This window comes from Falco biarmicus, chromosome 5, assembly GCF_023638135.1.
Source record: "Falco biarmicus isolate bFalBia1 chromosome 5, bFalBia1.pri, whole genome shotgun sequence".
Lineage (NCBI taxonomy): Eukaryota > Metazoa > Chordata > Aves > Falconiformes > Falconidae > Falco > Falco biarmicus.
Genome location: NC_079292.1, coordinates 69921061 through 69946997, shown reverse-complemented (window position 1 = coordinate 69946997; position 25937 = coordinate 69921061). Strand labels below are relative to the sequence as shown.

The 25937-nt window shown below is 44.6% G+C and overlaps 1 protein-coding gene across 5 annotated transcripts; it reads right to left on the bottom strand.

The window, feature by feature from the left end:
• Nucleotides 1-8554: 8554 nt before the first annotated feature.
• On the bottom strand, nt 8555-24508 carry USP18 (ubiquitin specific peptidase 18). Of its 5 annotated transcripts, XM_056340929.1 has the most exons (12): nt 24252-24502; nt 23419-23532; nt 21312-21504; nt 20148-20244; nt 18733-18878; nt 16761-16840; nt 15808-15954; nt 14838-14933; nt 13644-13814; nt 12572-12703; nt 12059-12108; nt 8555-11525 (listed from the first exon to the last, which is right to left on the bottom strand). In XM_056340929.1, exons 3-12 carry the CDS (start codon nt 21484-21486, stop codon nt 11477-11479), a joined length of 1143 nt encoding a protein of 380 aa, XP_056196904.1. In that variant the 5' UTR covers nt 21487-21504; nt 23419-23532; nt 24252-24502; the 3' UTR covers nt 8555-11476. The 5 variants fall into 5 exon arrangements, with proteins under 5 accessions (XP_056196904.1, XP_056196905.1, XP_056196903.1 ...); XM_056340930.1 differs by lacking the exon at nt 23419-23532 and having other exon boundaries at nt 21312-21488; XM_056340928.1 differs by lacking the exon at nt 23419-23532 and having other exon boundaries at nt 24252-24500.
• Nucleotides 24509-25937: the final 1429 nt, after the last annotated feature.

Sequence of the window (25937 nt, the reverse complement as noted above, 5' to 3'; positions counted from 1 at the left end):
CTGGTGAAAATCGACCCGCCAGCTTCCAGCAGATAGAAGTTACTTTATTTTTCCTACCATTGTTGTTGGGGGGAAAAAACAAAACAAAACATAACATACAGGAGTTGACAGGCTGAGGCCAGCTGCGCAGCAGGAGTGACCAGGAATACAATAGCCCTGCTTCCTATCTCAGAGGCAACTGAGAGCACGGCCTCAGTTCCTGTCTCCGTGGCTGACAATGGATATGGACTATAAAAAAATCCTTCTCAAATCAAGCCTTCCCCCTCCCCCCAAGTGTTGACCTCTTCCTTCCCTCCATCCACAACACTCTTTGCCCTGGCGGAGAGGAGTTAACTCCCAGACCAGCTTCATCCCCTGGCACTTTTCACATAGGGACCTTTTCTCCTGAGAGCTGGCATCATGTGAGACAAGTTATCCAGGGACATACCTTACAATAAAGAGGTTTTCTCGCCTTACAACCCCCTCTTCAATTTTTTCTCATGGTGCATCCCTGATCCCTCGCTCATCCTGGCACAGGTAGGCACAATCGAAGTGGCAGTACCCAGCACTGATGGCAAATGTCACTGTCTCTTGCTGTTACTGGGGGAGACGGAAAAAAGAAGAGAAGTTAGCAATTTAGTAAACAGCAGAAAAAGCAGTTTGCAGTTCTCCACATGTGGAGATTTTAAGCCCCCAAATAATGAGGTGTTCCAGTTTGGATTTTGCTTTCACTATTTTTCTGGAATAAAATAGCCATGGGAATCAGTCACTGTTGAGTTGCCAGAGCTGATCTGCCTTTTTCTAAGGACTGAACATTCACATTCAGACACCAGACACCAGAAATTAAAAGCAGTTTTAGTGTGAGATGCTGGCGACATGAGGAAAGAATCACCTCTGGAAAGCTTGCTGGCCCTGCAGCGAACAGGCTGGCTCCTGTTGGCGTGTGGAGGTGCGGGGATGACAAAACACTACAGACAGTGCCACCTCCTGGGTAAAATACACAGCCTGGTATTGAAAAGCAAAGTAAATCACTTCAGATTCTTGGCTTGGAGACACTGAAGAGTTGTTTGATGACTGGATACCGATCCTGGAAAATGGCACTTCAAACAGAAACATGATTCAAAACTGTGACCATTTCCTACATATAACTTCATTACCTCCCCACCCATCATCTTTTTTTTTTTTAATGATTTCACTTCTTCAAGTATTTCAAATACAAGGGTGCTTGGTTGGTTCACCTAAACTAAAAAACCCCACCCAAACGTAGAAACTGCAGTGTTTTTTTCCACAAGGCTACACACAACCAAATAGCTTGTTTAAAGTTGTACAGGTTTTCCTTTTTGCAGCTCCTTTCTCTATCCCAGCCCTTCCTACGTATGATCGCTGCGGCTCCCAGGGTGGCATGGGAAAACAAGCCACTGGTGACACTGGCCAGATGCGAGGTGTATGGAGTACCTCACCCCTGGGTGCTGCCGCAGCACGGGAAATCTGTTGCGCAGGAGCAATCGGCATTGTTTCCGAGTGGAGAAGGAGTTGGTGAAGAGCAAAGGTGACAATATACCCTGTAATTACACAAAACTCTGTAATGCGAGATGTTTATCAGAAAAAATAATCCATTGCTTCGTTTGACATGGTGCTCACTAAACAGGACGTCAGGTCAGAGTGACTGGGTAAAGGAGAGGCCCCTTTGACACACCAAACCACAGGGCATTGCAGCTGAAGTTGCTGTGGGAACCTTGAAATCAAATAGCTTTGATGAAGTAATCACAGTGGATTTGGGCCACGTTTTCATTGCATTAACACAAGAGACTTTTGTGGTGGCAGGGATGATGTGTCCAAAATTTTCCTTCTGTTTAGTCCTAACCAGTTCCTGTTAGCAAATTGACAGGTTCCCTTCAGAGAGCTCATCCATCACCGCGTCGGTGCCTTAAGAGGTCCCATGCAAGGCACGCTTTGTTTTTTTAAAGCTTACTTTAGTTGCTTTAGGCTTCTTAGTGTCTTTTGTCATCAGACCAATCAAGAATGAAAGGGTTAAATAAACTCAGCCCCATTTGTGCATCAGTTTTCTCAAGATGAGTAGCAGCTGACCCAAAACTATAGCAAGAATTATTTAACATGCTTTTACCCTGACTGTACAGTGTTTCATAGAGTTGGAAGCTTGCAATTCAACGCATTTAGTTTCCAGTCTCAAATCCAGAGACAATCCACTTTTTTTTCTTATTTCTATTTCTTAAGCAGCCACTTTCTTAAATTTCTCAAATTTCTTAAAATTTTCAGCTCATTTCCTGAGTCCTTTTACATTTGCAATTCAGTATATCTTCAGATCTCTCTTACCAAAAGTCTATTACGTAATATTTGCAGGTAAAGAACTACCCAAACTATTTTCCTGCAAAGTGCTGCGTACTCATCTGCTGCCATACAAGTAAGTTATCCTCAGTCTCTAAGGAGTTAATGTAAATTCCCATTTTCAAAACACTCAATGCCACTTAAGTTCCTATATCTACATGCACTTGTCAAAGATTACACCTACATGATATGCTGGGACGTTAATACCCAGTGCCAAAAGCAAAACCAACGAAAAACAAGCCAGGCAGAGATTTTCACTTTTGTAGTATGCAATTCTTTCCATAGCTAAGAAAAATCTTCTTCTACCAGCTCACTACATGCACTCTTAAAAAATTCCCTGAAGGACAGGGATGCACTACCTGAAATACTTCAAAAGGCAAGAAACACCGCACAGAGGATTTGCTGCATTTTCCTGACCTGAAGAGAAAGCTGCTGAAAAAGCAACTCGGTGACTCAGCAATTTCCTGGTGTCACCTGCCTGATCAGAGGCATGGGGATGAGGAGAGGTCCCCGGCTCCAGCAGGTACCTGCCAGATCCCCAGTCCCAGGATGAGCATCCTGGCACAGGTGAGCAGCTCCACAGTAGGTGGCTGTGACGGTCCCCTCCCAGCTGCTGTGGGGCAAGGAGAGGCTACAGCCCCTTGCAAAACTTTTTATATAGGCTTCACCCCTCCCTCCCGCCTGCGAACAAGGGAAATATGGGCAGAAGTGCAACAATAAGCAAGAGAAGGCAGGGATTTGCCTGTATGTCACCCCTCAAAGAATTGGAAAACTGATTGTGGGCCCCTCACATGAGTTTGAGTGAGCTCACCATGCCAGTTACACATATTGTATTAACCAAGGTTGCAGCATTTGTATACCTCCCAGTGGCAGAGGAATGAAGCTGGGTTAATTAGCATTGATAATATACAGCTGTGGGCTGGCTTCAGGGGCAGCGGGTTGGCCGATGTGGATAAGGCGCAGCTGTGGCTGGATCTGTTAAGTGGTTGAGAGCAGATGAAAGGAGAGCAGCTGAGGAAGAAGCAGAGAGGAGAGAGAGAGTGTGGCCTGGGTGAGGAGAGACTAGGAGAAGGCAGCAGAGGGATTGGCATGAAGAGTATTTTGGTATGTGATGGTAAAAGATGTTGTTGCAGCTGATAGTTTTGATAGTGCCATGACACCTAGTCTGCTTTTCTGCAAGAAAATTGGTATTTGAGGAGTTTGCACATGCCCCATGAACCCTTTCTTGTCTCACTGTCTGCTCCTAAACACATCACCAGAAGCAGCCACAAAGCTATTTGCCTCAGGAGGAAGCAGCAATCTGTCCACAGGAAGGACTATTGCTAAAAAATTCCCAATACTGCTTCACCCCCACAGCACTGGGCACCCATATTAGAGATATATATATATATATCTCTCTATCTCCTCTGCTGCCCCCATTACAGCCTGCAGCTTGTCCTCGTGAGCCATGGGGCGGCAGCGCGTGTTTCACTTCCCTGAATGCCTATGCATGGCAACACCGCAGCTGCCTGGTGCTTGTGGCCAAGCTTATCATCAAAATCCCTGCGCCACAGCGCTTCTGGTTGACCTCAAGCTCCTCTGTGGCTTTTGGTCTCCACCCCTGCACAATGAGTGTTCACTCAATTCATATACCGCTGTATTGTAATCTTTTTTTCTCAGTTGTCCATCACTCCCACCTTGGTCACTCTGCAACTCCACAGTCCTTCCTTGCCATACAAAAGTAATTTCTAGTATCAGAAAATACATTTTACAAACTTTTCAGCCTCAGCATAGGGATGTACCAGCCCAGTGAGGACGTGAATTAACATTTCATTGAAGATGTGTTTCAATCTTGATTAGGGTTTCTTCATCTGCTCAAAGAACTTCATACCTATGGAGAATATTTCACTTTGACATTAAGCTTCCAAGATTGAATGATGGCTTATCTATAGTATAATTTACTGTATTACACAATATTTTAAATGGCAAAGTAACCTAAAATGAATATCCCATCTTCCATTTATTTAGAATCCCCCTGAGTTTCTCGGGATTAATATTAGCATCCCTAGGACATGATAATGATAGTATCTTGTCAAAGGTCAAACCATCTGATTGTACAACACATTTAAAATATTCTGATCCAATTTTGTTGGTATATTTAAAATAGGCAGACAGTGGATTATATCTCCATTCAAATGTTAAGGACAAATTTTGGAAGCATTTTGATGTCAAGATTTGTCAAGAGCTACAGGGACAACACAGTCCTTTTAAGCGTTCCCCTCTGCTTGAGAGAAGAGCTAAGGAAGAAATAAAGCTTTATCTTTTCAACAGCCACCATGTTAGCTCTGCGTGACTTCAAAATCAAAACTAATTAATCTACAAAACTGATGATCACTAATGGCGCACTATGGTACAAGTGTGTTTCCTGGAGCAGCTACCACAGCATTTTCTGTACTTGGGCACTTTTCAGAAGCCAAAAGGCTTTAAGTGTCTTGTCCCTCGATGCTGTGTTCCTGTTACTTTATGGCCTTTTTCTTTTTCATGCTGTCTTAACGTTAGATTATTTTACAGTTCACAACCCAAAAACAACTTCTGCATAAACTGAAAAAAACAACCAGTTGTACAAGGCTTAGTAGGAATAGCAGCCTACTCTGGAAAATCCCAGCCCTCTCATTTTTAGGCAGAGTGGGTTTGACGCCATCCTGGAGGCTCCTGTGTCCTGCCACAAGGAGCTGGCAGGCTATCTAGTTTTGGAGCCCTGCCCACAATTTTGCAAACACTCATTTTAAAGATATGAGCGGTAAGCATTTATTTTTATCCAGCCATTAGTGACCTTTTCCCTCCCTGTCATTTTTTTGCCTGTTACAGGCAAAACCAACCCCAGGGTAACCCCACATTTCAACAGGCAGCGCCTCAGATGCCCAGTGACCCAGGGCAGGTCACTTGGTTCAGGCACTTGTTACCGCACGCAGATCCTGCACACAGAATATACACAACCTGAAGCATGAACCTGTTGTTCTGAAGTTAGCACAGATAAAAGTCAGCAAAGCCTGAGAGGCTGCAAGGCTGAGCACGAGCACTCTTAGCTCTCCCAGCTCAGACACCCAAAGAGCCCCAGCAGGCATCCATCAGGTGGCCAAAGGTCCACCCTGCTGCACCCTACAACAGGTCCACAGTGGCACCAAACTCTTGTCCTCCAGTACCAGGTTTCCCTTAGGATTTTGTACCTTTTCACATCGGGTAGTTTTCCTCTTGCATCCTTGAGGCATTGCTTGCACCCATCTCAGCCAGACCCTTCCCACACGGCTCCGCACTACAGACCTCTGCGCCCCCCGTCCTGCAGCCTGGCCTTTTCCCCAGCAGTCAGAGCCAGAGCTGGCCCTGGATCGTGGCACCCCAGCCCCACGTCCAGGGGTTTTAACGGAGGTGTGCAGATCGCTGCAGCTTTGGGACAAGCCAAAGGAGAACCCTTTTATTGCCAAGATCAAAAAGATGGAGCCTCTTCTGCCTGAATTCTGCGGTGAAAGAAAGGTTTAACAAGCAGTTGTACTGCTCAGTGCTGCTATGTGGAGATTTGATGCACTTACGTGTTTTTTCTCCTTATCTATGGGAAAAATGAGCTACATTGAGGAAAGATAGATGATGACTATGGCTCTCTGGATCATCCACCTGATGTCCTGGTGTTGCGTTAAAAGAGATGGAGTAATTTGGCAGAAAATAAACCCCCTTGCTTTCTAACTCTCCTCACCAGAACGGGAGGTTAGGTGTGGCTAGGTTTAAATTCTGAGTGGTATCCAATTTGCCACTACCAGTCCAGTCACGTTTAATATGTAAATTAAACTACCACGATTCTGGATACACTAATAGCGGTCTGCACCTTCAGTCTGGTCATGCTCATGAACTAGCACAGCCGCGCTCTGGGGTTCAGCCACGTTCAGTGAGAAACTGATGACTGGCTACTTAAAGAGTACAGTTTTATTTGTGCAACAAATATATAGGTTTTTTGGATTATCGTGATAGTGCCTGCAAGAAAGCACAGGAAAATATGACTCTATTAAGTATAAAATGCATGAAAAGATTATAAATAATACAGCCTGGCTATAAATGTTAGGGAGTAACTCTCTAGAGAGATTTCTAAGATTCCCAAGAAAAGCGCTTAGTCTAAATCTCACCCAAGGCGTCCCAAGGGGGGAGAAGCAAGGCTCAGCCCACCGGCCAATCCCGGTAGTCAGAGGCAGTCTGAGATGGAGTTTCCCTTGACTTGCTCACGGTGATATCTCCTCCCAAAAATTCCCCATTTCCCTGGCTGTTTTTATATCCTTTCTACCTTCAAGGTGGAGTTTGAGTGACTGTAGTCATACATACCTTTTATCATGATTGGTGTAAATTTTTCTCGCTTCACGTTTAAAGGTATAGTTTACAAGAAATTGAGGACTCAGACTCAAAGAGGAGTGGTCACACCTCGGAGCTGGGTAGCCTTCAGGACGGAGGTGTGTTTTGGTATTAAAATGACACTAAAATGAGCAAAGTTCACAAAAGGGTAGCACTTTGGCAAGGTCTCGAAAAACTTTTGGCTCAGGGGACCATATGGGCTGCTTACCAGTTCTGGAGGACTATTTCTTCCCAGTTATCATCACGGAGCACGGCCACGGAGTCTCCACTCCTCTCCACTCTCTATGTATGTTGCAGGGAGTTGCTGTGTTAGTGGATTCCTCGCATGTCTGCTGCAGCTGTGTCCCATCCTCAGAGCTCTTAGATTTTAGACTTTTCCTTAATGGATGAACAATGCTAAGTTTTTCATATAAAACTTAGTAATTTTACTAATAATTCCACACCTGGTCACAGGGACTGCTGAGGTACCTGTACAGCTGGTCTGCAACCAAGGATGGGAAGAAATTCACTCCAGTTCATTGCAGAAACTAATGTAGATTAACAATGTGTTGGCTTTCTAGTCAGCTGTCATGTCTCCTGTCCTTCGGTGACATGTAGCTGCCTCCCTAATGAGAGGGACTCTTCTCATTCCTCGGCCTCCACTCTGCCTATGCCCCCCATAACAGGAACATTATCCCATTCCCTGCTCTGGCAATCCCTGCACAGCAAAGCACATTTTCATACTGAATCAAACTGTATCCCACCAGCTGCAGAAATTTCAGTCATTAGCCTATTTAGGAAAACAGTCATTAGCTCAGAGTATTTCTTAAGCCTGTGCAAAGGTCTTCATTCGATTTGCCTGTATTTTTAAGCCCTTGGTCAGTTTTTGCAGCACTGATGACTTCTTTAAATTAGGTAGATTTAGCTCCAAAGCATTTCTCTTAAATTTTTTTTACTTCACTTATGTCAGAAGTTTTTGTTATCTATGACGGTCTCTAAAGCGTTGGTGACTCCTGGGCACATTTCCACAGGCAGGTGCAAACAGCGCTGAGCCTGCCGACTTGAAGCTGATAAAATATAAGGCGGCCATGTGGGAAACAGCATGGAGACAGAGCTAAACAGCTCTCTTCTAAAAACTAATAGTTTCACAGAATACCTTCAAAAGATGTTTGAGGTTTGTTTGCACTTGATAGGAAGGTGCTGCTCTCCGCTCACAGCTTCAAGCCCAAGCCGTGTTACAGAAGAAAAACCAGCACGGACGTGACTGGCAATGCCAGTCCCAGCTTGGCATCACCAAAACATCCCTGGGACAAGCACGGGCCTCAGCCAGGGCAGGACTAGAAACTTGGCTTTAAGGACAGGAGACCAGTAAGGCAAAGCTGCCCAAAAGGCAGCACTGTAGGAAATGCCAGGGGCAAGTGAGAGGCCAGTAGTGGCTGGCTTCCAGGGGGCCAAACGCGGAAGCTCTTCCCAGGGGGCAGAAAAAGGCAGCAACTGCCAGTGAGAGGATCTGTTCAGCACAGGTTTAACCTATTGCAAGATGCCTTTGAGGACTTAAAACTACCACCACTCCCCTGCAGGAAATACTACCATGGGATCTGCTGTTGGAATCTATGACACACAACAGTTATTGTGATCCACAAAATTATCAGTAAAGCCATTACTACTAAAATCAGTAGTAACGCGAAGTCCTAATGTGATTTACACCTGTCATTGTAGTTTAGAGTAACTACAGTTTTATAAACCCACATTTTAAAATCTGTATTAGAATAGGTCCTTTTCAAACTTAAGTCTCATGTGCAGCGCTTTTGTGTAAATAGCAATGATAACTAGTTGGTAAGTGACTCTTGTAAAGTGAAATGATACTGGAAAGAAAGGATCAAAAATTATTTCTCCTTTATTTTCATGTAAAATTTTTGGATTTACAACATATTCAACTTTTAGAGATTATACATGCATGTGATATTTATTATTACATATATTTATTTCTTCCATTTTTCTGTGTTTCTTGAAGGTAGGGAATATTTGAATCTGAGGAGGGGTCTGTCAGATATGAAGCAGAGCACATGTATTTTGCTACTGCTCCTTCCCTTAAGATAGGGTAATCCCAAAACAAACAAAAAACAGACAGGAAGAGTTACCAGGACTTGGAATAATCTCTCCACACACGTACTACTGGCTTTACCTGGCTTTTCAACCCTTACTGTCTGTGCTAGGCTTCATTCACACAGTGACTCAAACACAGGGCATATAATCAGATTCCCTTGCAGTGCTTCTATGGCAGAAAACTTTCTTTCTGGCAGAAATTCAGGTAGTGCTTTTCAGTAGCCAGCCCCTGGGCGAGGTGTACTCAATGTTGTAACCAGTCTCCATGTTGTAACTGTCTGTCAGTACACTAGCACTGAATCCCATGCACTTAGCTAAAATCATCCTTAGGCAGTTATACGGCGTAAGACTAAACTTTGCTGTGGACACACAGGCAGCCATGGTGACTTTTTGCAAAAGCAGCTCAGTCAGGCAGAGTTTTTAAATCTATATGTAATGCAGTTTGCATGCCCTTCTGCTCCTTCCACGGCCCATAAGGATCTGGAAGTAATATAAGCTCACGTGATGGCAAACTTGACAATAAACCTGTTGTGTCTCCAGCACAAGGACGAAGTTGGCAGGAAGGTTTAGCCTTTTTTCCTTGGCTGTTGAGCTAAACATCAGCAGCAGCTTTAGCCTGAATACTTAACCTGAGCACACAACCTCTGTGCATATGGCCTGTAGCCTGCCACCTGTGTTTACGGTGTTTAGGAAAAACACACCAAAAATAATCCACAACACTTATTTGTAGTGAATTTATCCCATACTAGTTTATTCAAAAAACATTGACTACTTTTCATTGAGATACTGACTGAAAAGATCCTTCATATATGTCATCCATCAAGAAGCAATTGCTAAGATACCTGGAAGGTTATGACACATTTGAGGCATCTTTCGTACACCTAGCTTGGTTTTCAATTTCAGGTTGTATCAAATTAGAAGTCTTCTCAGCCTCTTAACCCATTAACTTCTCCATTTCAGGAAGTGCACCATCTTTCAGCTACTTCACAAATACACAGTGCTGGATAAAGCAGACAGGAACTTGGTTTTCTCACTCACCCACTGCAAGGTGCTTTAGAAAGAGTGTAACCCATTCCCAAAGGTGAAGAAGCTGAAAACGCCTCATACTGGTGACAAACAATACACTGGGAATTTTTTTAATGCAGCACGAACAGTACAAATACAGAAAGAGTTGAACAGAATAATGGACCTTGCTAGTACAGTGAAATCAATACCTGCTAGATCATAAATTTTGCAGCTATGCTCCAAGATTTCTCAATTTACCTTCCATGTATCGACAGAAAACGGACATGATTTGGGAACAAATTCACCATTAGCAAAATTAAAGTAGGTTATATATAGTTGCTATTATAACTAAACTAGTAATTTTAAAATGTGCTCAGTCTCACAAAAATAGCACCCTTGTAAAGATACAGTCAAATAATACATTAGGCTAGAAGGTACTTTTAGATCTCAAACTACTAGAATCACTGATCCTTTCACAGATTGTGGTACACCAAGACTTACCACAAGAGCTTTAAAAGCATCATAACCGAAGTTTTTAACTTTCCTCACAGCCGAGTCTTGCAATGAACTTTTAGAACACTCTTCTGATTGTTACGTTACCACCTTCCTTTCTAGCACTCTAGATTTTCCCTCCAGCTGTGTGGTCCTGCCATGGGAGCACGGGCTGAACCAACAGCACAGAGTGACAGGACTCAACAAATTTTAAAATAACTCACTCTCTTTATAAAATTGTTCTCTTCAGAACACTTCCTGCTTGAGGGACATTTCCACTCTATGGGCAGAGAAGGAAGGGAGAGAGCAAGACAATTGCAGCTGGCTTGTATTAAAGTACTAAAGTACTAAAGGAAAATCCCAAAAGTTCAAGGACATCAAGGCATCTCACTTCTCCTCTTGTTACAGTGTATGGATTGTATTGTGCAAAATCACTAGCTGGCTTCAGAATCTCTGTTACTCTGAATATTTTCCTCTATACAGGAAAGAAAATGCATACATATGCCTGATAAGCATGCTAAAACAATAATCATCTGTATAAATATATACAAACTCACCTTGCAGAACTACTACAATAGCTCCTGATTTAAAAATACCTCCTTACGCTGACACCATCTTTCAAACACATCTCAAGCCTTGCAGCGATTCATTTTCAGGAAGGTTTTAAGGAGTAAACACCACTGGTGCATGTGTCATAAGGGTCCTGGTCCCTGTTCCAGCTGTTTCTGAAGACTTTTGGGGTGCCCCTGCCCAGCCTGCCGGCATCTAACATGGTGCTAAAAGGGCAGAGTAAGTCTCAGGCTCTTACAGTCTTACTGGCTAGATATGGCTATCACAGCTCTCCAGCCATATCATATGCCTCCCTGGAACATCACACAGGTTTTCAGGCCAAATCTTCCCTGGAATCTAGGAATCAGCATTACAGAAACCGGTAAAGTCAGCAGAGACAAGGATTAACTTTACTATCTTTTAAGAGGAAATTAATATATAGAATCACATAAATATCAAAATGTATGAAAGAAAATGTTTCTAGGTGCAACCCCTGCACTTTTCTAATAAATAAATGTGAAGGCAGAAGTCACTTAGTGCAGAATGTCTTTCCTGTGGAACGTTTGGACACATCCACACTGGCACAGAGGTGCTAAGCTCCACGGACAACACACAGCTTCCCAAGACATTCTGATACTCCTGGATAAGGCTACTGAGGGTGTTTTTTCATGTAAATCAAGAGATAGGCTGTTTCTCCCCTGTGGAAGCAAAGAAAAACAAAAGATGATGTATGTATGAAGATCTAGGTTGTAAGTAACCTCCCAGGTTTGTTCCTGCTTAGCTTTTTGACATTTAGGTCAACTGCACCATCCCTCTCCACTGGTCCTGAGGCAGCATATAAAGCTGACTCCCTGGCAGTGGTATAGCTTGTAGACGGGATTATCTGCCTCCATGGCTCATTCTCTTATGATGGATCAAAATACAAAGCATGGAGGAATCCTGACTGACATATCTGACTTCAGTCCAGATATAGGGTCCAAGCAGCAATCGTAAGTAACAAGACTACTCTGGCAGTCCCATTTGTGACTCCTCAGTAATCCTGCAGGCTCCTGGTATAGTCATATACAGTCACATCAGAGTAACTAGAATACAAGGATGCCTCTTCTACCCTCCTGCATCCCAGTACATCCCAGGCAATATGCACTTCAAACCATTTGTCATCCCTCTCCTTGCTACCCTCATTCCAAACCCTAGAGCAGCATTAGGTAAAAACAGAGACATGTTTGCTTACCAGTGGAGGTTGGAGTGTCCATAGGTGCATTTAACATCATCCCATGATACCTAGAGAAGAAAAACACACAAGAGGCAGCTGGTAAAAACTCTTAGCAGATGGACACATAGTGATGACAGCACAGCAATTCTCATAAGAATGGTCTAAGTCGTACTTCCAAGAGCTAAACACCTTTTAATAAATTGGTTTATTGCTTTTATCCTTCAACGAAGAACAGTTCTTTTACCTCTTCTGAAGACATACATTAAACAGATCTAGAGTACATAAAGTAGGGCATACAGGGAATGGCTGCTTCTGCAAATCTCACATCAGAACCTGAGGCCTTGTTTAGTACAGAAGCTAGAGATGCTTTGCCCACAGCTCAGAGTATGCTGTAGCAGAGGACGAAGTGCACAAAGCTCTGCAGCTTCAGTTTTCTTTCCTGGTTCTCTTTAATTAGCAGTCAGTCTGACTGAATGAGACCTGGAGGAGTGTCCAGGAAGCTACAAAAGAAACATGGATTTGTCTCCTCACCTGGCAAACCTCAGAATCATTGAAGCAATACCATTTACATTCTGTGAGACTTCGAATATAGGCACAGTAGTGTCCACAACTAGTTGATCCTGAATGAGCAATAACAGCAAAAAGCTCGTACTGCCAGGCAGCCTGTGAAGAGCCACAAAGAGAAACTTTTAGTGCAGCAATTCTCATTTTCCATTGGCTGAAGAGAAGCAGCAGCCAGGACAGCAAGAATGTGTGTTTCATAAGGAAAAAGGAGAAAGATTAGATTGGCCTTGAGGATCCTGCCGTTTTCACTCTTACCTTCAGAGTTTTGCCTGCCAGCTATGGGCTGACAGTCTCCCTGGAGATCACAGGAATGTGAAAAAGACAGTAGGACTGCAAAGGGGCAGCAAAGGAGTTACACTGCAGCCAACACTGCACCAATGAGGTTTTGCTGTTGCCACTTTCCCTTGTTATTTCTCAGTTAGGGGAACAGATCTACAATACGGCAGGTCACTCTCAGCTGCTTGGCAAAGCCATCATCTCTCGGCTAACCTTAGCTCTGCAGCAAACACCACTGCATGGGAAACTTCCAGGAATGGACTTCCTCCGTCTTGGACTGGTGACGTGAGCCAAGCAGTAGGTTTGCTGCTCACTGAGGCCATCTTGCACTGGAGGCTGAACCACAGGACAGAAGATGCCTCTAAGACACTGTTTACAATGTCTGGATTTGGTCACCCAAATGAACTGTGTTTGCATCTTTTCTTTAGCACATTTAGAAATGGAAGAAAATGGTTACACTAAACACTCTCAGAAAAAAGGGATTTTTTTTTTTAAGCCTGTTTTTTCTCCTTATGGCAGAAAGCTTCAGTTGTGGTGCCTTTGGTGATTTAATCTGAACACAGCAAGTTGAATAATGCCTGAACCAGTTAAAACCATAGGATGCAAGACAACACCAGGCACAGGTAAAGCCCAAGACATACATTTTTAAGACGGGTGCTTTGAACTGAGGCAAGAACTGGTGTGATCTCTTAGTTTTAAGAGACTTGAGCAGAAGGGAGAAGAAAATCTGCCCTTTTTAAAAAGGGCATTAGGAGTATCTTACCTTTTCACTGTCATCTGCTTGGCACTGATTTTCTGTCAAGACTGCATTGAAATCAAGGTCTTGTGGGAACGGCAGATAGTGACTAAGTTTGTGAATGTAGGCCGATTCTTCGAAGCAGAAGCGCTTTAGGTGTATGGTCAGAGTCTGTGGCAGATGGACTAGCTTCATGCTCTGTAAAGCAATAAATAATGCCATTGAAAACTAAGAAACAAACCCTGGGGAGGTGGGGTGGAAGCAGCCATTGCCACCCAGTGAATGTAGCATGAGGACCAGCCAGTGCCAGCGTGAATGACTGCCAATTCCACCAGAGAGCAGATGTCAAACGTTTGTAGCTCATCTGCACATGAGACACACATATGTAACACAGCTGTGATAACCAAGTTTCTCAACTTCAGCGTGGTCAGCACTCAGCATTGGGTGTCCCAAGGGCTACTTCATTTCTCATCTGCTTTCTTAACTCTAGGTGGGTAGCACTAGGTGGCTGAGGAGGCAAGCCAACTTCCCTGTGATGTGTGGCCACTAGAGCTCTGTGAAGGACACCAAGCTGACAGTTCATTCCTTCCAGCCCTGCCTTTGTTGATATTACTTCTGCTGCCATGACTTCCACCAAAACATATGGATGCACCATGGCCTTGGAGGCGGCCCAATGGTGGAAATGTTATGGAAAGTCCCCTCCAAGCCTTGAGCTGAAGCAGTCTCCCTCACACACCTCTCTTCAATGCACTTGCCTCTTCATGAAACAGTTAATTCAGCAGCTAGCAGAGAACACTGCAAAAAATGGGCAGCCCAGTGGAGAGCAGGGAAGAAAGGAAATCACCCTACAATATCCTACTTTTATGTGTATGCACAGCTCCAGTAACATATTCTTGCCTACCCCTGGAACTATGCAGCAGTGCAAAGCCCCACAGTGGAAATGCAATATAATAATAGAAGCTTTTCCACTGGCACAGAAATGCTACGTCCCTTGGTAACTTACATTAAAACCCATGAAAGCATTCTTTTGTTGCTAAAGCTACATCTACAACTAACAAGAAAGATGCATGAAGTTTGTATCTGGCTGACACTGCCATGGCTGACAAATCTTTGAGTTGCTGATCTCTTAAACTGGTATGTTTGAGTACTTCCCCAATCCTTACCAGTCCTAAAGGGAGTTCTGGGTATAAGAGATATATGGGGACATAATTCTCTGATTACCTGCAGAAAAGGTGTCTTCCTTCCACACTGTTCACAGAAACACATGTTGTGATCAGTCAGCTCTTCTGGATGGAAAAAGTATTGCAGACATTTCTCCTAAGAAGTCAGAGGATATTTCTTTGAACCAAATTCCTTCAAGCTAGATTTCTATTTCTACTTTGCTTCCCAGGGTACAAGCAAACAGCAAAGCTACAAAAGGCATATTTATTCAAAGGACAAAAGATTGCCTAGCAGCATAAAAAAAGGTACCCTATTTTTAGCTGCTTGTGTGATTACATTCGATGGAAAAGAAAAAAAAGAGAAGAAAAATAATATTTTTTTTACCAAAAAAAAAGTGTTCCACATTTTCCACAAAAAATACATTGATATGTAAGTATCTGTTATACCTGCTTCAAAGCCTTAGAGATTTTGAAAGAGGTTCCTTTAGGCTGAGACAGTATAAAGTAATCAGAAAATAAATATGGTCCAATGGTCCACTGTCACCTGAAAAATCCAGTGTCTATCTGTGGCAGCACCTACATAGCACCTACATCACTGCTGTATCTAGCTATCAAACAGCAGCACTGATTTAACAGTAAAAGAACACACCGCGCTTGTCAAATGTAGCGCGTCTGGCCAGGGATTACCAGTTATCTAGGGCGCCTCACTGTGGTACCTAAAGTCTCACAGGTACACATCACTGCAGTAATGAGTCTCTGAGTCTTGCAAAGTATATAGTTAACATTCTTTTTAACAAGGACTTTATTTTCCATCCCTCAAAATCAAACAAATTGTTTGAGAAATCTAGAACCCCTCAAAACAAAGAAATGTGAATGAGACAAGATGACTCCAAAGTCCCAGGCACCCCGTGGAGATTCTTGCAGAGATTCTAGATGAGTCCCAGGAGACACCAGTGCTGCAAGGAGAAGGCTCCCACAGTGAACAGAAGGGAATCTTCTTCCTAAGGAAACAGTGCTGCCACTGAACTTACCAGAGTCCTCAGCGCACGAGAATTGGAATCCAACACCGGGAGTGGAAGAGTTAACATGTTGCTGTTCCTCTTTGTTTCTAAAGAGCATTTCTGACATGCCAGGTGCTCCTGTACACAGATAGTGTACAAATTGCTCAGCTCTTCAACCTGGGGGGTAAAAAAAAGCCAAAACTAGGTTTACTAAGAACACAGCTGAGGTATTTCCCTCTGTGGGTGGGAAAGTCCATGTGGACATGGTTACTTCACACAATGTTACTGCTTTAAGGCTTGACTTATGTGGACAAGGCACTTCTCAGCATTTAAAGGAGAACAACTCCTTCCTCTCATCCCCTAGCAGAGGGGAAAGGCACAGCCTATAACAAGATCAGACAGTGAAATACCTGCTTTGATGCAGAATTTTACTATTTTGTTTGGAACTGTCACAGAAGCCTGTCTTCTGTATGAATAAAACTATGACAGTTGGTTGAAGAAGAGTCATTTTTCTCTTACCTTACGCAGCTTCCCTGGGAGGAACTGTCATATATATAACTTACTAACATTGACTAATTTCAATGAAATACACATGGCTGAATTCAAAGAATGGAGAAGCTGTGTCAAGACACACCAATAAATGCTTACAGAAAGTTGGGGAAAAAAAGAAATGCACGACAACTAAATTCAGTGTTGCAAAATTATCAATCTTTTTGTTATTAATCAGCTCTCCTATTAGAACGGAGTACCTGGTGTGCCCTAAAAGTAGGATGAACAAAGGTTAACTGTGATTCAAAATGCTGGAAGCCTATGAAATCAGGATTCCCTCTCCCATTTGAAAGATGCAAGGAAAGATCCAAATAGGGGATAACTTTAAGAATTTCATTTAGGACAGCTGTCAGTGAACAGGATTCAAGAAACAGAGCAAACCATACATGACAAAGCCCAAAGGACCTTGTGTTCGTTTCAGTGATAGTCCTTACCAGCTCTGGCTTTTTCATCTGCTTCTTTACCAAGTTCCAGAGATTCAGAAAGAGCTGGGCAGCATCATGCTGCACAAACACTGGACAAACAGAAAACACAGCCTCAATCAGTATTATAGATAGCACCAAGCACAGATTTCCCACAGACAGCAAAGGGAGATTTATTGATCCCCATTAGATCCAGTCTCTTGCTGCCTTGCCACTCCCTGCCAGGGGCAGAGCTTAGATTGGAGACAAGCTGCAATGTGCCTGTGTGACCTGAGCAGGCAGCGAGAGAAGATGAGAGGGCTCGAGTGCCCCATTGTACAACCCAGTGCAAAAGTCACGTTCTTGTCGCTGGATGAAGGGTCAAGAGTATATCCAACACTTACTAGAGGACAGGGCTCAGATGCTTCACTGAGTTGAGGGTTACATTTGTTTGAGTTCTTCCTAGAAACAATACGGGGAAGATTCTGTTCTCTTTTTCACCCTCGTTACTGCATAGATTTGCCTCCCCCAGCCCCTCGCTAAGGCTGTAACACTCCTGAGTGCTGAGACAAAAATGATAGCGAGGCCTATCTATATGTCTCATCCACAGAATGATATAATCCCCTTGATTCTTACCCAGGGAAAAAGCACACAGTTTCAGCACAGGAAGCCAAGGACGTAGTAACATCACGCTTTGGCTTTACACTCTGGCTAAACTGGCACATTAAGAAACCTAAGATGGTGGGATACAGCCACAGCTTGCTTCAAATGGCTCGGCAGGGAACTGCCTCAAGATTGAATTCAAAGGGGGGGAAATCCATCCCCTTGAACGTGAAGAACTGATGTTCTCAGCCCATGAACTCAAGATTTAGGAACTGTGTAAAAACTACACATAGTTTAGCAAAATCTCGGTATTTGTGGACTACCTCTATACTTGATCATAGGTGAAACAAGCTTTATGGAATAATCCAACAAAACCCACCCTGAGGTGGAAGTGCTTTCAACTTCCCTGCAAGTCTGCAGGGGCTTCAGCTGGGTGCTAGTAAGATTACAGACATCCCTGACTAAATGAAGCTCAGAAAATATACCTTTCCTCATGTCTAACAGCACATCTGTGATTCAGGTAAAGCATCAATTGCTGGGATACAGGACTATATGAGCCACACCTGAATTTTAAAGCAGAAGGACAATGTGGGAAACTGTCGAGCTTTACAAACTCTCTTTGGGCATCTCTAACTGGAAGAGTGAAGGCGTACTGCAGAGCCATTCAGTCTCAGGGTAGAAAATGATGCAAACAGAAAACACTCAGGTTATCTCATGTTCCTCCTTAACACAAGTCTGGGCTGGCTAGCATCTGTCCCTTTCAGTGCTGTCCTGTTCTAGCTTTTATGTGATAAAAGATCAGGGCATTTGGATATACATGTGTATTTCTGCACATAAATAGACCCTCAGCATCCCATTGTCACCTGTCACCTAATGCCTGTGCATTTAACAATCTCTCTCCTTTGGGACACTGCCCAGGTGGGAGGTTAAACCAGAAAATTCTTCTCTCTGCCCTTATAACAAGGAACAGGAAGGATACGGTTTCTACCCTTGGAAATCTGGATGACCTCAGTATCTTTTCATCATGATCCCTTCCTTCTATTAAGAAACAGCGGCTGTTTCACTATTATCATGCCAGTATAGCATTACAGGTTGTCCTCTCTCTGCCCTGCACAGCCTTTTCCCTCTGGCCAGTATCAGTAGCTGAGTCTTCTAGGAGTTTGACAGTTTTCCCACCCTTTAGACATCATCAAGGATATTGGGCAAGGTCTTTTTTCCCCCCCAAGACACAGCATCTCACTCACAACTGAGAGGCAGCTATAAAGAGCACTACATCATCATGTACCTAACTCCTCATATTTCTGAACCTCTGAACGAGATGTCAAAGTCTGCACTGCTTAATACTTGATAATTAACATCCCTGGTCTGCAGACAGAGGTGGGCATGAGGCAGCACTGCTTACATTTCACTCTGTATGCTGAAAGACAGCAAGCAAGGTCTATGGGAGAAACAGCTTTCTGCTTGCCACACTGCATCTTCTCCAACAGCAAGAGCATTTGGTATGGGACATTCCTCCTCTTCTGCATAGCACATGGTGGCACTGTGATCCTATAAAGAGAAGCAGCAATGTGACCAGTAATCAAGCAGTACAATGGAGAAATATTAGACATCACACCTGAAGGAGCAGAGGCAGATAGCACAGATAGCAGCTCAAGAGGAACCAGAATGGGCATGTTTCCAGCAAAAGAAGGAAAAAGGGAAAGCAGACACCTGCACTAGCTCATTCCACAATGCAGGCAGACAGTTCTAAAGTAAAAGGTCACAATTTGAAGCTGGTCTGTTCCTGAATAAGGGGCAAACCGAGCAGGACCTGAAATGCTTCCTGGGCTTTAGAAATAACATTAGTTACAGACAGTTCCAGAGCTCTTTTTACTTCCCACCTGTTCACAACTTCATTCTCAACACACCCTCAAAATTTCATGGGCCTGTATATCACAATTTTTGTATTTCAACTATATGCCAGCTGGAAAGCTCTTTATCCACCCTCAATTTATTGCAGTCCACAGTTTTTTTCCAAGTCTTTCTTCAAATAGCAATGGTAACCTACTGTCTACATTATTTAGCTTTGCCCATTTATGACACTTCTCATCTCTGCATGTCTGTAACTTGTCTTCCTCCCCCTCTGCACAATGGTGAGCATGTAAGAAATCTGGAGAAAGGAGGACTTAATAGGAATGATCCACTTAGATGATTAAAGCTGCAGCGAACTGAGTAAACTGAAGACAAATGAAACCAGTTATTAGTGTGGTTGGTAGGGAGGTAGAAGACTAAATCTTCCTCACAAACAAGCAGGGAGCACAGTCAAGCAAAATAAAATAACACTATTTATTTTCTATCTGCAACAATACTTACTCATCTCTATCAAGTGCTAGCCAGGACTATCAGGTGCCAGAGGCTATGGATAACAATATGTTTATATTTACACACTTAAAGTTAAAAAATTAATAGTGGATATGGCTGTACATGACACATCCTTTAGTTTTAACAGCCTATGAGTACACCTGGAATAAACTCATACCATGTTATGGAAAAAGAGAGATATAAGTCATAAGGACTTAGCTCAAGACTGCAGCTTACCAGTGTGCAAACAGCACATGAATCATAGATGACAAGTCAGAACACTGCAACTTCTACTTTTGCAGGCCCTAGTCTGTATATGACAGACACAATAAGGCAGAGACCTTGCTGAGTGATCTGAAAGTACCTTGCTAGCACCTCTATGATCCAAGCCTTCAAATGTACATCCTATATGAAAAAAAGGAGTGGAAACAACACAGCAACAATGGAAGTATCTCAAGTAGCTCGCAGAGGTGGTACCTTCGAAGTATCCCTGTGAAGTGTATATTCATGAAGAACACTTGGAGCAGAGAGTTCAGACAGCAGCTCTGTCCAACGTTGTATAGTCCAATAGCTCCTGTAGGCACAGAAAAAGATGAAGTGAGGCCTGCAGATAGGTACCAGAAAAGAAAGTGAAAATTACTTAGAAGCAGCTAACTCCTTTTGCACGTATTCAGCCATCCAGTGTACAGGCCCAGCATCTTGGTCAGATCTGAGAAAGTGTTCAATCTATTCTTATGTCACTCAAGCAGGTAACACCTATTTTTGTTTGGCAACTGACAAGAAAAATCAAAGCAAGCCTGGATCAGGAAACTCAGATGTCTCCCAGTTCCTTTATTTTCAGTCTTCTCGTAACACACCTAAACATAAAATAAAGCAGAAGTCAAAGGCTGCCTGTATGAGGATTTTTATTCAGACTTTTACACAGCCAAGCATAGTAACAAAACAAAGAGCTACATGCGGGACCACAAGCTAGCTGTCCACCACACAGGCTTCAAGTTTCCCCTTCAGCCTACCTCTGGTATTCTTTGTCTCAGTTTCAAAGAAAGGAACTAGCCTGAGAGAAGTGGAAAAAGCAAGTCACAGCTGCTCACAATGCATCTAAAAAGACTGTGTATTCTGTGCCTCAAAGCAGTAGAAGTAAGCATGGTCAGAAATCAGGTTTTTTTCTGAAGTCAGCACTAAAGGGAGAGAGGACATGGAACAGAAACTCAGAAATGCATTCAGTCAGCGGTAAGGGTGGGCTATAGCTGGGATGGAACAGTACGTACACCTGAAATACTGATGACAGCTTTTGATAAGCCAATCTAGTGATGCAGTAGAATAACTAGGGCCTATTCCATGGTTTAACAAATCCAGAAGCAATGTCGGCTGTGTTTGGAAAGTGACAGGGCCAGCAGCTAGATATTTTCAGCTGCAATAGACAATTTAAAGACTTAAAATGGGAAAAAGCTCTCAGATCCTCATGTAATCCCTTCCCAAAACACCAAAATGGTTACTTGGCAGGGCAAAATGAGAATCATCTGTATACTCCTCAGTGAAGAGGTAAAGAGTAAGAGAAAATGAAGCCTAAGGACAGAGAATGGAACAGCAGGCACTAGGAACAGAAAATACGAGAGTGAAGAATAGACAAAACATTATTACCATTTTTTAAGTCTGCCACACCAAAGACTGATGCTAGCCTCTGGTCTTTGGCCTTCAGCTCTTCGGCTTCTTCTTCATTATTTTGTATTTTTGCTTCTGCCTTCATTGTCTCACTTAGTGCCAGCTCTAGTTTCTTGCTCTTTTCTTGACATCCACTTCTTTGTCCCATCAACATTACTGTACAAAGACAGGACTGCAGAAAGACACAGAAAGATCAGAAAGAGGGGGAGCACCCAGAAACACAGGATCTGTCTTCGTATTTGGTATTTTTATTGTGAAAAAGTTGGAATGTCAATAAAATTAGTAAGATTACTGCAACAGCATTTGCTATATTTGAATTAACATGGGTATTGTAGGTGTGCAGGCTATTGGCAAGGTAACAGATGGGGAGCTTGATGGCAATTGCACATCCTGTCTTCCGTTTGTGGGTAAATAAATAAGTGAACCTTTCAGTTCCACAGAAACAGCTCCACCTAGCCAGGGAACTCCAGATATCCCTGTCAAAGATTTGGTAAAAAAATATGATTACAAATGTTCAAACGGCAGATGTTGCAAAACTCCTTTGTTTAATAAAAAGTAATGCTCTATCACCAAAAGTATCCTAAGTATTCAAAAGGGCACATTTCACCTTCTCTAGCGTTTTGAGCTGATAAACATTTGTCTCTTTTCTGTACTGGGCTCCCTGCATTGTTTTTAAGCACCTCAGTCACTGCTCTACTGTGGCACTTTGGATTGTAATTTTTAAAGGCCTTTATGCACCTAAATGTTCGGGGGGTGGCGGGGTGGCGGTGGCATTTGCTCTTTCAAGTGATCACAAGCAAAGTAACTGTTTAAGCAAGAGAACCATTAGAATGTCTTGATTTTCAAGGGAATATTGGACAGACCATTACTCCCACAGTCTCTTATGACACAATTACTAGCTCTTTAAATAAAAGCTTAAAAAAAAAATCACTAAAGTAAAAATATGCAAGCAAAACAATGTGACGAATGTTCAAATGCAATTACACAAAAATGAAACCTTTTAAAAGCAAACTTCCAACAGGGAGGCAGAATCAGAAAAAAGGATATGCTTAAGAAAGCATTTGGGGCGGGGGGTGGGGGTGAGGTGGTGGACGGGACGTGACACGGACACAGACGACACGACACCGTAAAACAAATGCTCAGAAATTATTATTTTACAAATTTGAAACGGCATATAAAATGAACATGAGGCCAGGTGCTGAAAGAATGAAGAAAAGATGTCAAGAAAGAGAAATAAGCAAAAAATCCTGGTTCTGCCTTTCACAAAAAGAAAATCTTTGCTTTTAGAGCATGTTATTTTTCAGGTTAACTATGCCTAATAATGCTAAATATCAAAGTTTCTGAAGATTCAGGCAGGGAAACTAGAAATAGATATTTTTTTCCCCTAATTATTATCTTTAAGCTTAAGTAAAACTTTTTCCCCAACTGTACTTTTGATTCCTTACTTCTGAACTCTAAGCGTCATACACTCAAATTCGCTAAGTATTGCCAGATTTGCTGAGGAGTTTTATTTGGGGGAAAAAAACCTCAGACTTCCAAAGATAGATTCAAGAGTATTACTTTTTATAACCAAACCCAGTGATCAGAATAGCTACAGAGGAAAAGAGAAATTGGATTTGATTTCCTCCTTGGCAAAACAGAGTCTGAACTCACATTGCCTGCTCCCCTTGAAATGATTTAACGAGGCATTCAGGTTTTGGAAAGCCCAGCTGGAACAGGAGCCCATCTGTACTTCTACTGCAAGAGCCACCAGTTTAGCTGGTATAGCATCAGCCAGAAGCTAAGTAATGCTCACAGCCAGTGGGGATGCCGAAGGAGACAGAAAGGAGGAGGACAGGCACAGCAGAGGCAGCTAAACAACAGCTAGGGACGTGGCAAACTTGCAAGATACAGCTTGTGGTAGTACAGGCTGGATTAAGGGTGAGACGAGAGAGCAAGCTCAGAGCTAAAACGCTTTGGGTGACTTGAGAAATAGGTAGAAAGATATTAGAGCAGGAAGGTGCAGGGTAACAGAGAGACGGGAGGTTTTGGGTCTCTGGTTCAATGAAACTCTTCCCCCAGGCACCCAGGCGCTACTAGTGCGAACCTCAGCGTGGCAGCCAGGGACACGGACACAACTTCCCAACCCTTGCACAGAACTGCCTCGTTTTGGCTATCAGAAATACAGCATTCCTAAGATTTGCACTTAACTTTCCTTTCCCTGAATAAATGTAAAAGAAAAAAAAAAAAACACCTGGTAAGCGAGTATAGCAATTGCGGAGCTGGCTCCCCTCTGGGCCTGGTTTCCCATCTTGCACGGGAGGCGCGGGGCTGCTTCTCCCTCGGCAGGTCAGGGGCAGCCTCAGCACCGCTCCCTCAGCGCACATGGCTTGGCCAAGCCAAGCACCACGCAGAGAACAGGCAGTGGCGATACCCTCCTCGCACCCAGCACCCTGCAGCCATCCAGCCCTCTCATTCAGCCCACTGCCCTCCCTTGTCACCCTGACCTGCTTCACAGCCCACCTGCCCTCCCAAGGCACCGGCCTCTCGCTTCAAACCCCCACCGGTCCCCTCACACCCCTGCACCGCAGCCCCCGAAGCTCCCCGCTGCCTGAGGAGGGACCAGCACCTCTGCCCCTTATCACCCCTTCCCCGCCACCAGCAGCTCCTTTCTCCTCACAGCTATCTTGGGGAGCAGGCGGTTGGGGGGTGGCGCTGGGCTGGGAGGTGGGCAGCCCTGGGGAGGAGGCGGCTGCCCTGAGGCACTCCCTGAAGGGCTGCCGCGGGGATTCGAACCCTCGACTTCCACACTTCTCTCAGATGTGACCGAAACGAGACTTCCCACCTTTGTCCGGCTCCCCCTTCCCCGCCGCCCTCCCCCTCGAGCACGCCGCAGCTCTGGGTCATCCCATCTGACAAACCAACAGAAAGGTTTCTTACCAATTCCCGCAGGACCAGGCGCACTTCGAGCCTCGGCGTTCACGCTGCCCCCGCTGACGGGCGCCGGCGGGCTCGGGCACCACGTCTCCCCGCACCGGAGCACCTGTCTGCGGCGCCGGCCCAGCCGCTGCCAGTCGGGAAGGCCGGCGGCAGGCAGGGAGGGCAGCGGGGCAGCGCCTGCCGGGGCGGTGCTGCCGGGCGGAGCGGCGCTGCCTCGCCTCTGCTCTCGCCGGCTGCGTCAGCGGGCAGCAGCGCCCACCGCGCCGCTCAGCTTTCATTTCCCGCTCGCAGGCAGCCGGGACAGAAAGTGAAACTTGGCTCCGCTGCAGCGCCCCGCCTCCGGGGCCCGCCGCTGCGACATGGCGGCTCCTCACGGCAGCGGCCCGGCGGGGCGGGGGGGGGGGGCGGCCCAGCCGCCGTGGACCGCCCCGGCGCAGCGCCTGCCCGCTCGACTCGAGGGCCGCAGGCCCCGGATGGACTGTGGGGACACCGGGCTGGGACAGCTGCCCCTCCCCCGCCGCCTCCCCGCAGCCCGGTTCTGTCTGGTTTCTTCTGGGCAGAGGCAAGAGCGAGCTGTAGCGGGAGGGCTGCGAGGCTGGAGGCCGCAGAAGGCCCCTCTTTGGCAGCGGCCGTACCCCAGGGGGTCGGTTCTGCCCGGACCTCGCATGGGGGTTTGTTACCTCTCAGAAGCTGACACGGCTCCGGCCTGGCATTTCTTGGGTTTAGCCACAAAAGCAACAGAAAAGCCGAACTCTTGTCAACGCCTGCGGTAGCCTACCTAGAAGTGAGGAATAGCTCATTTAAAAGAACCCAAATAAATTACTCACTTAGAAACTTCACCCATGTGGCAAACTGAAAGGCTCGGCAGTTTCTTATCTAATGGTGATATCAAATGATCAATAAAATTGAACGTACTGTCAGTAGTTTGACTTTAAGACATTTAGAACAAATGAGTTGTCAATGGTTAATTCAAGTTACAGGCAATTTTGCATGCCCTGCTAAGCGCTTCATTAAGCATCAGCAAGTGCTTTGTTTAAAGGAGGAAAGTACCACCACAAGACAAATGAGCTGACCAAGTTTACTACAAGAAGCACTAACTAGGGGACATAATTCCAGGAGTGGGAGATTGCGACCACCGGTACTCAAGAAACCTCCCAGACCCAAAAAGAAGTTGAGACTGAGCATGCAAACTGATTAACACGAGAAGCAACAGAATCACTTGGCAAATAGGAAACTGAGTGTTAAGTAATGAAGGAATTGGCTAACTTGCAACCATTGAAGGCTGATGTCTTTACTTGCTGAACTGTGTAAACAGTGGACATTTTTTACAACGGGTGAGCTAGGCATTTGTGGGTTACTACCTAGCTTCCTACTTTGTGTGAGCTAGAGCAAAGGAATAGAAATACCTTGGCTCAGGGTGTGAATTGGTGCTGCGTGCCGGCTAAGGAACCCACCTATGACACAGCAATGGTGGGCCGCAGGGTGCAGCGGGACATACAAATGGCAGCGCAATGGTAAACAAACACTCCAGCGCCAACCCAAGCTGTGAGGTTTCAGGCCCTAACGAGCTGCCTATGTCCAGATTAGCAGAAGTGCTTGGGTGGCCACTTCTTCAGTGTGTATGTTCGGTTTCCAGGCTTTCCCCTTCATCTTGTTCCTGGGTGTCTGCAGGAGGAACAGAGGGGC